At 43.3% G+C, this 12,432-nt stretch overlaps 1 protein-coding gene and 1 pseudogene across 1 annotated transcript; both read right to left on the bottom strand.

Annotated features, from left to right (window-relative positions):
- Positions 1-3,469: 3,469 nt before the first annotated feature.
- SDF2 (stromal cell derived factor 2) lies at positions 3,470-12,347 on the bottom strand. Its single transcript, XM_014862084.3, has 3 exons — positions 12,134-12,347; positions 8,141-8,337; positions 3,470-4,147 (listed from the first exon to the last, which is right to left on the bottom strand). The coding sequence occupies exons 1-3, from the start codon at positions 12,282-12,284 to the stop codon at positions 3,860-3,862; spliced, it is 636 nt and encodes a 211-aa protein (XP_014717570.1). The 5' UTR covers positions 12,285-12,347; the 3' UTR covers positions 3,470-3,859.
- LOC139040024 (histone H3.3A-like) lies at positions 5,032-5,736 on the bottom strand (annotated as a pseudogene).
- Positions 12,348-12,432: the final 85 nt, after the last annotated feature.

The raw sequence follows: 12,432 nt of genomic DNA, 5'->3' as shown, positions 1-12,432 counted from the left end.
GGAAGCGTTGGCGCGCGTGCGCCCCGCCCCCCGCAACCCGCCAGCCAGCCAGCTGTCTCCGCACCCCGCCCCGCCCGGCGCCCGCGATCCGGCAGGGCCGACTGGCCGCCTGCACGAAGTGAAGGCGTGGCTCCGGAAGGAGAGCGCAGAGGAGCGGGCCTCGCGCCGACTGACACGCAGGCCACGCCCCCGGGCGCACCCTTCGGTGCCCGGAAAATGCGGAGCCAGGGGCTTGGCGGGGCCGGAGTCTGAGCCCGTTGCCTGGCTGGCCGTGGACCTGGTGGGCTCAGGTTCATTTCGGTCGCGGAGAGTTCCACTTTCAAAGCACTTCCCCAGGGCAGTGACGGAGTCTGCTTGACCACTTAAGGCCTGGACTGATGATACTGCGGAAGTTAAACCCCTGGATCCTAAGAAGTAGCTCTCCTGTCTTACTCGAGGGCCTTGTCTGAAAATCATTGAGGCGGCAATCAAGAGATAATTAAAAGGCCTCAAAAATCCCACCTCATTCCGTCCACCAAGGAATGAGTTAATTCATTCACTGTTGGAATACTGTTCTAGTCAATGTGTATTGACCTGTTCTGAGGGCAGTATCATTCTGGACCTTTCACTGGAGTTTTCAGTGTCTACTGTCTACAGTAGCCCCTCCTTAACCATGGGTGATTCGGAGGATATGTTCCAAGATCCCCCCCGCACCCCCCCGTGGACGCCTGAAGCCACCGATAGTACCAAACTCTATATATACTATCACTTTTTGTATACATACATACCTATGACAAAATTTAATTTATAGGGGCCGGCCCCGTGGCTAAGTTTGCGCCCTCTGCTTCAGCAGCCTGGGATTTGGCCGGTTCGAATCCTGCGCTGGGACATGGCACTGCTCATCAAGCCATGCTGAGGCCAGCATCCCATATGCCACAACTAGAAGGACTCACAACTAAAAATATACAACTACATACCAGGGGGCGTTGGGGAGAAACAGGAAAAATTTAAAAATCTTAAAAAAAAATTTATAAATTCGGCACAGTAAGAGATTAACAATAACTAATAATAAAATAGAACAATTATAACAATATACTTTAATAAAAGTCACCACAGATCTTAACTTCAGCATATTTCTTTTCTTTCCTTATTAAGTGGAAAACTTTCACCTTTTCACTTAAAGGAAGCACTTTATGGCTTCTTCTCTTGACATATTCAAATTGCCAGCATCACTACTCTTGCACTTTGGGGCCATTCTCAATAAGGTACTAAGTGACCTGATCTGTAACCTGGCTACTAAGTGACTAAAGGGACACAGCATATACAGCGTGAATAAGCTGGACAAAGGGATAATTCACGTCCTGGGCAGGACTCCAAGAGATTTCATCAAGCTACTCAGAATGGCCACTCAATTCAAAACTTATGAATAGTTTATTTCTGGAATTTTCCATTTAATATCTTTGGACTGAGGTTGACCATGGGTAACTGAAACCACAGATAAGGCAGAACTACTGTATAGCACAATCTGGGCACTGGGCCAGGGGGTACTACAGAAGTAGAGAATATGGTTCTTGCCCTTCAGCAACAAACAGTTTATCTGTGAAGCAATTACACAAAATGGAGAATTCAGGGTCGACTTAGTTTTGCCTGTTTCCTTCTCCATAAAATGAGGCAACTGGACAAAGTTCCTTTCCAACTCTACTACAGTGATGCTAGTACAACATAAAAAAATGCTAAGGATTTCAAAGAAAGTGCTCCAGGTCCCCTTGTTCTCATATCCCGATCTCCATAAACGTCCTTCAAGATTTTACTTGGAGACTCTTCCATTCCTTCAGATAAAGCAACATTTCAACTTTCACCTGGGTTAAAAAAAGGGGGGGGGGGAGTTGTTTATCCCTCCAGCTGGTTTCCCTCCTTATCTAGTCCTCTCTTCAGTCATTTCACAACTCCCCAAGGGCTCCACTATTGTTTGTTTCAAGTTCACATCTACCTCTCAAGCACTATAGTTCTGCCATCCTCCTTGTAATCTGCAGCCTCCCATTAGGGTATGTTCTGTCTGTGAACCTTCATGGAAGGCCCAACAACTCAACGAAAACTCTTCCAAGCCAAGAAGGGTACCTTGCAACACATCTCCCTACTCTCATTCATCTTGTCCAATTTGGTCTTTATTTCAAAAAAAAAAAAAAGATTGGCACCTGAGCTAACAACTGCTGCCAACCTTCTTTTTTTATCTTCTCCCCAAAGCCCCCCAGTACACAGTTGTATATCCTAGTTGTGAGTGCCTCTGGTTGTGCTAAGTAGGACACCGCCTCAGCACGGCCTGACAAGTCGTGCCATGTCTGCGCCCAGGATCTGGGCCGGCGAAACCCTGGGCCACCGAAATGGAGTGCGTGACCTTAACCACTTGGCAACGGGGTTGATTCACCTGATTCCTATCACTTACTTTCTTCTTCCTCCCCAGACTGTTACCACCCTACTCCCAATTACCTCAGTAGCCTGAAACGTTGATTTTATCATTTGTGTACTTCTTTCTGGAGAGATCTCAAGGGGTCAACGTTACTGAAGTGGAACAAAGGGGGAGAGGGCAGAGAGAGAACTCTACGACTTCATGGCCTCAATTTACTGAGACAAGTCCTGGTAAAAGTGTCTAAGTTTTTAATGTCATGGGCCATGTCTGGCACAGACCTGGTATTCCCAAATGTTCAATGTTAACTCCCTAAAGCAAATAGAAAAAAAAAACCCAGAAGTTTCTAAAGATAAAAAGACCTGCTAGTCACTGAAATTCCGGCAGATGGCAGACACCTCTGTTCACCACTACCATACTGGAAGGACAGAGGAGGCAACTTTCTGGAACTGACAGCAGACGAAAGGAAGAAATGAGATGAGCAGAGGACAACAGTCTCCTACCTCCCTTTCCAGAGAAAGAGATCCCTACATTTATCCAAAATAGAGTAGTTATTTTCCAAGAGTTAAACACAATTGTAGTGTAGTAAAAAGAACATGTGCTAGACACAGCTGGGTTCCTATCCTCAAATTATTTACTAGTTTTAAGAATTCAGGCAGTTACTCAACTTTTCTGTTGTGCATTGGTAAAACTGTAGTACCTACCCTACAATATATCTGTGAAAATTAAATGAGGTTAGATCTGTAGTATGGTGCCTAGTATTTCACAGTGAAAAAATGTTGGTTCCACTTTCTACCTCTGCCCCTTCTTCTCAACTGCACTAACAGAGAGTAAAATATTTCATTGGCTATTTACTAAGCTGTATTCTTTGAGGGTCTTTAGCTATAATTAGTCAAAAATCTAATAAAGATGAGGTGCCGAGGGAGAAGTAAAAGTAGAGAGAGAAAAAGTTTGGATGCAAGTAAGGCTCTTTTTCAAAAGGGCCCACACCAAAGGTAGGATCTCAAAAGAGTGATAGTAATGACTCTTAGGACTCAAGGATTAATCAGGTTATGAAATAGTACACCTAATAAAATGACAATGCAGTGACTAACAATAAAATTCTTTTTTATCATTTTGGAGAAAGAAACAGGAAAAGTCACACCATTAATAATCCATGATGCCAAGCTTCTGGAAGTAAAAATGCCCCAGCTAGGAGGGATGTCTCCCTCAGTTTGCTTTATCTATGAATAAAAAGTATCTGCCCCTTCACCAGGAAGTCCTGTACTCAAAAAGAACTGACCCAAGTCTAAGAAAACAACCAATTCAAGTGTGAAGGGTTGAAGCTTCCAAACACAGCCACTTTTTCTGTCGTGCATCTCCATCTCAGTGGTGACATGGCCAATGCCCAGGGAACCTGTGGCAAGGATCCCAGGGTGAAGTAGAAGCAAATGTCTATGAACACTGTGTGGTGACAGTGGCTTACAGCCTCCAGACTCAGAGCTCTGCGTGGTGGGATTCTGCCTTCAACAACTCACTGGGCTTCATGAAGATGCCTTCCATGGCTTTCCAGTAATTGTTCTGGCTTGGCTGGGCCATGCCATGCACCTCTTTTTGCCCACTAATGGGTCGACCATATTGTTCTCCTGTGACAGACAGCAGAACCTCGGTAGAAGAATGCTTGAATCGCACCTCACCATCCCTCACCCAGTAGGGCCCATTACAGAGCACTGTCCAGTCATCCAGATAATCGCCTTCACCTTCCTCACCAAAAGCACTCACCTCCTGCAAGACACAGATAGTAGCAACATTAGCATGGCTGACACACAGGCTTGGAAAGGAGAGGGAGGCAATGGGAAAACATGGCTACCCAAAGTGAAAAATGAGAGGCTTTCCAGTGTTATTTAAAAATAAATTAAATAGGGGCCGGCCCGGTGGCGCAGGGGTTAAGTGCGCACATTCCTCTCTGGTGGCCTGGGGTCCACCGGTTCGGATCCCGGGTGCAGACATGGCACCACTCATCAAGCCATGCTGTGGCAGGCGTCCCACATATAAAGTACAGGAAGATGGGCACAGATGTTATCTCAGGGCTAATCTTCCTCAGCAAAAAGATGAGGATTGGCAGATGTTAGCTCAGGGCTGATCTTCCTAAAAAAAATATAAATAAATACATTAAATTAAATAAACTGTGGGAAAAAAGGGAAAAAAAAGACAAAGGACAGGAAATCAGTTGCCATAATATTATGGTCCAAACTTTTATTTTGTAAGTACTCCTATATTCAGCTTATGTTTTCTATTGTTTTCCTTTTTTAGTTCAGTGTATCTTAATAGCAAACTTACAGGAACAGCACAGCAGACAGACAACACTAAAAACATGTACTTGCATGTAGGACAACTCAGTTAGAAAAGTATAGTGAATGGATGGAATCTACTGTATGCTACAAACACCATTTAGTTGCCGTCAATAAGAAATTTACTTGTTTTAAAAAATCCAAATGCTGGCATTGTCCAGAAAAATTTAACAGGTTTATTTATAATTGTTACAAAGCAGAAGTGCTGAAACTTGTTCACTGAAACATTTTGACTTGCATTAACTCTTTATGTCCCTGCACTTATAATAAAAGTTCACACACAAATGAAAATGGAAAAACGGCCAATGCCTGATTTCTGTCGCCTATTTTCCCACTTGCAATCATATCCTTAGGTACCTTCTGACCCCATGGAAAAAAAAATCTAATGTTCAGAACTACCAATAACAGGAAAAAGAGCAATTTTTTTTTTAAAGACTGGAATATTTCCCATCATAGTGGATTCTTAAGCACGTTCTCCATGTATGTGGCGTGCTGCTAGCTGGATGTCTTTTGGCATCATCATTACACATTTGGCATGGATAGCACACAGGTTGGTGTCTTCAAAAAGGCAAACCAGATAGACCTCACTTGCTTCCTGCAAAGCACCAATAGCTGCGCTTTGGAAGCATACATCTGTTTTGAAGTCCTGAGCAATTTCTCGCACCAGATGCTGGAAAGGAAGTTTGTCAATCAGAAGTTCAGGGGACTTCAGATAACGTCTAATTTCACAGAGCACCTCAGTACCAGGCTTCTAATAATGAGGTTTCTTCACCCTGCCAGTAGGGGGCACACTCTTGCAAGCGGCTTTTGTAGCCAGTTGCTTCCTTGGTGCTTTACCACCCGTTGATTTGTGGCCAGTCTGCTTTGTACCGGCCATGGTATAGAGACCTCTTTACTTACCCCCCTTCTCCTTCAGCTGGAGCTCCGCGAGCTGGAGGCGGCACTGGCATTAAGAGAGCGACGGCCTATGTTTTCTATTATAGTCTTAAAATACTTTATAAATCTCGTGCTTTGATTCTAAATATTCCTGCCTCATTCCTTTAACTAGATTTTAAGTGACCTGGTGAGAAACACAAGTTGGAGAGGGGATAGGCTCTGGAGACACGCAGACCTTAAATCTCAGCTCCCTCTCTAGCTGTGTAACTCCTTTGAGGCTTCATTTTCCTCCTCCATAGAATGACAATATCACCTTACAGAATAATTGTGAGAATGAAATAATAAATTTTAACTGAACAAATTATAGCAGATTCTACCTTCTACTCCTCTACTAATCCCATTCTCCTTAAGGCCAAATATTCAGAGTTTCTATCACAATAAAAAAGTTACTGATTATTTCAGAAATATTACTTTTAAAACACACTAATAGCAATATAATTTTAAATGATTAAAAAGCAGTCATTTGGAAATAGAGTCTATAAGACTAAAGGCAAAAAGTACTGCACATAATTAACAATTCTACTATATTTGTATATTGGAACTGAACAAATAAGTAAATGGATGACAGTGACGGGAGCCAAGCATCTCACTGTTAGAGCGGGAATTTACAAATAAGCAAAGAGAGGAGGCTAGAATGATCCATGTGGTAATGGATTAGAGTTGGAGACACCAGTAAGAACTTATGTTTAACTTAATATACATACAGATGGTTACACATATAAACATTTATAGATATGTATATATGTATACACACATATTTCTTTGCTCTGTCAGGTGAGAGGGACTAAAAGAGACAACACCCCAGTAGCAACGAGCTCATGTAGGGCCCAGATCTTGGTTTGTAATACCATTCTCCAAGAAAAGGAAGCAGGGTTCCTTGGAGAAATAGGTGATTCTAGGACTGTGGCAAGAAATACACAAGATGAATTTGGAACATCTTTCAGTGCCAGAAAGTAAGAAAGTATTAAAACACATCCACACACATACACAATGATGGGAGTATGTCAAATGGACACAGGAGACAACTGAAAGAGCTTCCAGCAGCCAAAGTTGGAACAATTTGAGCAAGAAAATAAAGACAGTGGTATTGAATTATAACTCAAAGTATAAAATAAATATCCACTAGTCCATATTGATATAAATAAATGACTGAATAAACAAAGAGTAAAGAGACAAATCTCTCATGCAGAAGAATTCCAAATACATTATTTAGCTACTCCACCCTAAAGGAGAAGCATAACTCCCTTCTTCTTAAGTGTGGGCCGTGCATAGTGACTTCCTTCCAAAGAGTACAGTATGAAAAGGGGGGAAACAAAAAGAGTAACTTTACAGGAAAAGACTGGCAACACTACTTCAGCCAGGTAACCAATAACAATAGTTATAGTAAAATTATGTAGATAGTATTTACACTTGATACCCATGTGATGAAAATGGCACTTTACCTCTGTTGTCTTCCTCCCAAAAATCTTTACAAATCCAGTCTAATCAGGAGAAAAATATCAGACTAATTCCAATAGAGGAGCACTCTATAACAAACCTGACCAGCACTCCTCAAAACTGTTAAGGTCATCAAAAACAAGAAGAATCTGAGAAACTGTCACAGCCAAGAGGGGCGTAAGGAGACATGACAACTAAATGTAATGTGCTGTCCTGGATGGGATCCTGGAACAGAAAAAGGACAGCGGTAAAAACTAAGGAAATCGGAATAATCTATGGACTTTAGTTGATTGCTTTATTAACTGCAGTTAACTTTAGTTATCACTTTATTAACTGCAGCACATTTACCATACTAACATAAGATGTTATCAGAGAAAACTGTGCAGAGTCAGAGTGGGAGGGAAGCAGTCATTAAGGGTTCCACATGCCCCCAAAAACTCAAGGCTTAAAAAAGTAGCAAAGGGGCCGGCCCGGTGGCACAGCAGTTAAGTTCGCACGTTCTGCTTCGGCGACCCAGGGTTCGCTGGTTCGGATCCCAAGTGCAGACAAGGCACCGCTTGGCAAGCCATGCTGTGGCAGGCATCCCACATATAAAGAAGAGGAAGATGGGCATGGATGTTAGCTCAGGGCCAGTCTTCCTCAGCAAAAAGAGGAGGATTGGCAGCAGTTAGCTCAGGGCTAATCTTCCTCAAAAAAAAAAAAAGCACAATATCTAGTTCATTTTCCCAATGTGGTTGGCATCATTAAAAAATAATAATTTTTATTGCAAGTTTGGAAAACACTGGGTTTCCTTATTGCAGGATTTATCAGGACAACTTATGATATGTTAATGTATACCTATTCTGTTTTTTCCTCCTCATTTCTTGATTTGATCCAGCTGTAAAGTCTCCATTTGGACCAGAAACAATTTCCTTCACACTTGTAAGACAAAACCAGTTCTCCAGGTCTGCACAAAAGAGAACGTCTACACCTGAAAAAGAAAGGGCTAAGAACCAAGATATCAAAGAACTGAGTAATGAACAGAGCAGCAATGGTCCACAGGATGCCACCTCACCTGGTTTCCAGAAAGAGGTGAAGTGAAGTGGTGACTATGGAGGTTTCGGCCAGTGTTGACATGTGTCAGCCGGATGGGCTGGCCACATCTGATGGGGGTTCCCCTCTCACACACTGTGGCAGTCTTCCCCCGTATCCTCCAGTAACTATTGCTGTCATCCACAGAGGTTACACCTGTCACTGACTGCTGCCCACTACCTGCAGTCAAAAAAAAAAAGAAAAGAGAGTGAGCTCAACCTGACCCCTCTCTTTCCTATGGCCAATAACGTGCCCTGTATCATAAAATAGGTTTGGAGGTGTGGGGAGGAAACCCTATGTTTGGTAATATTTCCTCTTCTACAACATTAAAATATACATATGAGAAATACTAGATGTATTTATGTAGTAGTAGTAGTTATACGATAAACCATATTTAAGAGTGTACCAGGGGGCCGGCCCCGTGGCTGAGTGGTTAAGTTTGCGCGCTCAGCTTCAGCCGCCCAGGGTTTCACTGGTTCAGATCCTGGGCGCAGACATGGCACCACTCGTCAGGCCATGCTGAGGCTGCGTCCCACATGCCACAACTGGAAGGACCCACTACTAAAAGTATACAACTATGTACTGGGGGGCTTTGGGGAGGAAAAAGCAGAAAAAAAAAAAAAAAGATTGGCAACAGTTGTTAGCTCAGGTGCCAATCTTAAAAAAAAAGAGTGTACCATATCAGAAAATCCCAAGAATTTGCATGAAAGGGCACTAAATAAATGAACACGTAGTTTTTTTGAAGCACAGGCAGTGTTTACCTGTATATACTATCCTGGATAGCCCCTGGTATATGTCAGGTATCTAATCATATAATTTTAACATGTTTGTAACATTATTCAATGATTACTACGTATGACAATCAAAAATTTTTTTTTTAAACATTTTGTTTTTTTCCTTTTTCTCCCCAAAGCCCCCCGGTATACAGTTGTATATTCTTAGTTGTGGGTCCTTCTAGCTGTGGCATGCGGGACGCTGCCTCAGCGTGGCTTGATGAGTGGTACCATGTCCACGCCCAGGATTCGAACCAACGAAACCCTGGGCCACCTGCAGCAGAGCGCGTGAATTTAACCACTCAGCCAGGGGGCCAGCCCCGACAATCAAAATTTTTTATCACATTTCACCAGTTTCGTTAAGACCACTTTTTGCTGTCAACTTTAATCTAAGCAGGCATTACAGTTCCCAAATCCTGTAAGTGACCGATCAATGCATTATAAAAGTATTCTTAAGTCATCTAAGTTTGATTAATACTGCCTCACGTAGTACAACTGCGCAAGCTAAAAGGTACTGGGTTAAACACATAGCTCCAGGCTTAAAAAAAAGGAGGGGCTCGGCCCGTGGCCGAGTGGTTAACTTCATGCACTCCGCTTCGGCAGCCCAGGGTTTCACCAGTTCAGATCCTGTGCGCCGACATGGCACCCATCATTAGGCCACACTGAGGCAACGTCCCACATGTCACAACTAGAAGGAACCACAGCTGAAATATACAATTATGTATTAGGGGGGATTTGGGGAGAAAAAGCAGGAAAATAGAAAAGGAAAATACACAAATAATAATTGCTAGTTACCTAATGTATACTGAGCGCTTACTAGGAGTCAGATACCAACCCAAGCCTTTTGCCTGCATGCTCCTATTTGATACATGCATCTATTCTCTGAACTAGGTATTATTATTACTATTATTATTATCCCCATTTTACACTGAAGTGTTAGAAGGGTTGAACAGTATGCCCAAGGTTACACTGCTCCAAGAGACAGTGCTGGGGTTTGAACCTAGGCCACCTGATTCTAGAACTCACACTCTTAACCACTCTACCACACGGCCTCCCACAAAGCTGTATTTTCTGTCAAGCTCCCCCAAACAGGCCACTTTTCATATTAACTCCGGGGATATTCTCTTTCCTAGGCCTCACTCATTACTCAATTCTTTGAAAGCACTCCCTATTTCCCACTTTCCTCAGTTACTCTCACCTACTTCTCCCAGCTTTGCCTTCAGTCCCCCAGTCCTGCCTGACCATAGCCTTCTGATGACACTTCCCTTTTACCACAGTCATCTGCGGGAATGTTTGTAGCTAAACTACCAGCTTCTCTTTATTACTTCTTCCACTCAGCTCGTAATGATTTTGTTACGTCTTAAAAAAAAAAAAAAAGGCAAACCAACCCACCCTCCTTACTTCTGGGTACTGCTTTACAGTTCTCTTGGTCCTCACTACCATGATGCTTCCCTAAATCATGATCTACACTTTGCCTCCTACTTTTTCACCTTCTATTCAACTCTCCACTTCCTCTCCCATCCTTAAACCTTGGGATTACCCAGGGTTCTATCCCTGGCCCTTATCTATTCTTAAATACTTGTTGAGGATCAGGACAAAAGCATTCATAAGTACTTCAACAAGTTTTTCAAGTGATTCAAATTGACACCAGATTGAGAACTGCCGTTCATCCTGGGCAACCTCATTTTACTCTTTCCACATCTTCAACGACAACCTGTACAATCCTGTTGTACTTAACTCTGTATCTCTGGCTCAGCACAGATCTCTCTTTTGAGCTCCAGACTGGACCTGGTTCTCACTGGGCTACCCATCAGGAGCACGTGAAGAGAGCTTTTTAAACCTACAGATTCCTACTGGCAGGCCTCTCTCCACTCACATTCTGATTTAGTAGATCCAAAGTAGGAAACTAGATCAAATTAAAAAGTAATAAGCCTGGGGGCTGGCCCCGTGGCCGAGTAGTTAACTTCACACACCCCACTTCAGCAGCCCAGTGTTTCACGGGTCCGAATCCTGGGCGCAGACATGGCACCGCTCATCAGGCCATGCTGAGGCGGCATCCCACATGCCACAGCTAGAATGACCCACGACTAAAATATACAACTATGTACTGGCGGGATTTGGGGAGAAAAAGGAAAAATAAAATCTTTAAAAAAAAAAAGTAATAAGCCTGACACACAGTAGGTGTTCACTGAATGGTTACTAGGATTATTAAGACATCCCAACAAGGACAACTCCTTTCCTAGTCTAACTGGTCAGACAGGTTTTGGGAATCAGGAACCACAGACTAGCCCCCATCTGAGAGAACTCCTTCTTTTCTTAGCTAATAGCATCATCAGTCATCCAAGACAGAAATCTAGCAGTCATTTTAGATGCCTCTCACATCTCATAAGCTACGCTTTTTTCTGTTTTTCGTCTTTGTTTTCTTTTAACTTGCTAACTAGTTCACTACTGTATCCAGGCATATATTAGGAGCTCATTAAATCTATACTGGATGAATGAACCCACAATTAATGAATTATAAATAAACCCACAAACTAAGCATTTTCATTTCTTAAGTAAAAAGCCCTCTAAATAGTTTCCTCTCCAATTCCAGTGAGTCCTTTAGTTTAAGCTCTTTACAAGAAGAAAAGTAAGGTTTCAGCAAAAAGAGGCCAAAGAAAAAGAGTTGAAGTGCAAGTGTAAGATGCACAAGAGCTAAAAAAGAGTCATAGTCAAAGAGTGAGCTCTTGGAGTTTGAAACTTCAAAGATACGGCACTTACTGTAACTTTCTACATGTCTGTCTCCCCCGCACTGAGTAGTACCAGCCTGGAGTAGCTGAAAGCAGGCTATGAACCTGAACATATCTGGATCAAACCCTGTCCTTGTCAAACACTAGGCGCAAGGCTTTGAGCATGCGAATTATTTCTGAGTCTGTTTCCTCATCTGTAACATGAGATTAACAGTCTCTACCATGTATGAAAGTTATAAACCTGAAAAAGTATATATGTAATGTCCCTGGCACGTAGCTCACCAAACAGAAGCTGGTATTACGATAAAGATGCCTTTGGACAACTCAATTCTCCGACTCTCCGCCTGTAGATCTCAGGAACCTCCCCCAGCCTCCCCTAACCTCCCCAGACCACACCCCTCATATTTTCCCTAGGCCCCGCCCCTCCGGAGCCTACCAGGCCTTGCCAGACCACCCGAACCCGGGAGGCAGTACCTGACCCATAGCGCACGTCGTGTGAGTGCAGTCGCACGTTGTGGCGCGTATTCAGTAGCTTCACTACAGAACCGCATGTAACGACAGCCAGATTGGACGCTCCCACAGCACTCCACAAACCCGCGAACAACAGCAGCAATACCACAGACATCCTCGCTGTAGCGCGGAGACCCTAGTCTACGAAGAAAACTCGGCCCCTCCCCGGAACCGGAAGCTGCAGGCGGAACCACAGAGAGGAGGAAGAAGAAGCCCTAGTCTGGTCTTTATGGTTCTTTTGGCTAGAGTGGCCGGAGGAAGCC

The sequence above is a fragment of the Equus asinus genome, chromosome 13 (genome assembly GCF_041296235.1).
Source record: "Equus asinus isolate D_3611 breed Donkey chromosome 13, EquAss-T2T_v2, whole genome shotgun sequence".
NCBI lineage: Eukaryota > Metazoa > Chordata > Mammalia > Perissodactyla > Equidae > Equus > Equus asinus.
The sequence above is the reverse complement of the archived record's forward strand: the minus strand, read 5'-3'. Positions and strand labels throughout refer to the sequence as shown.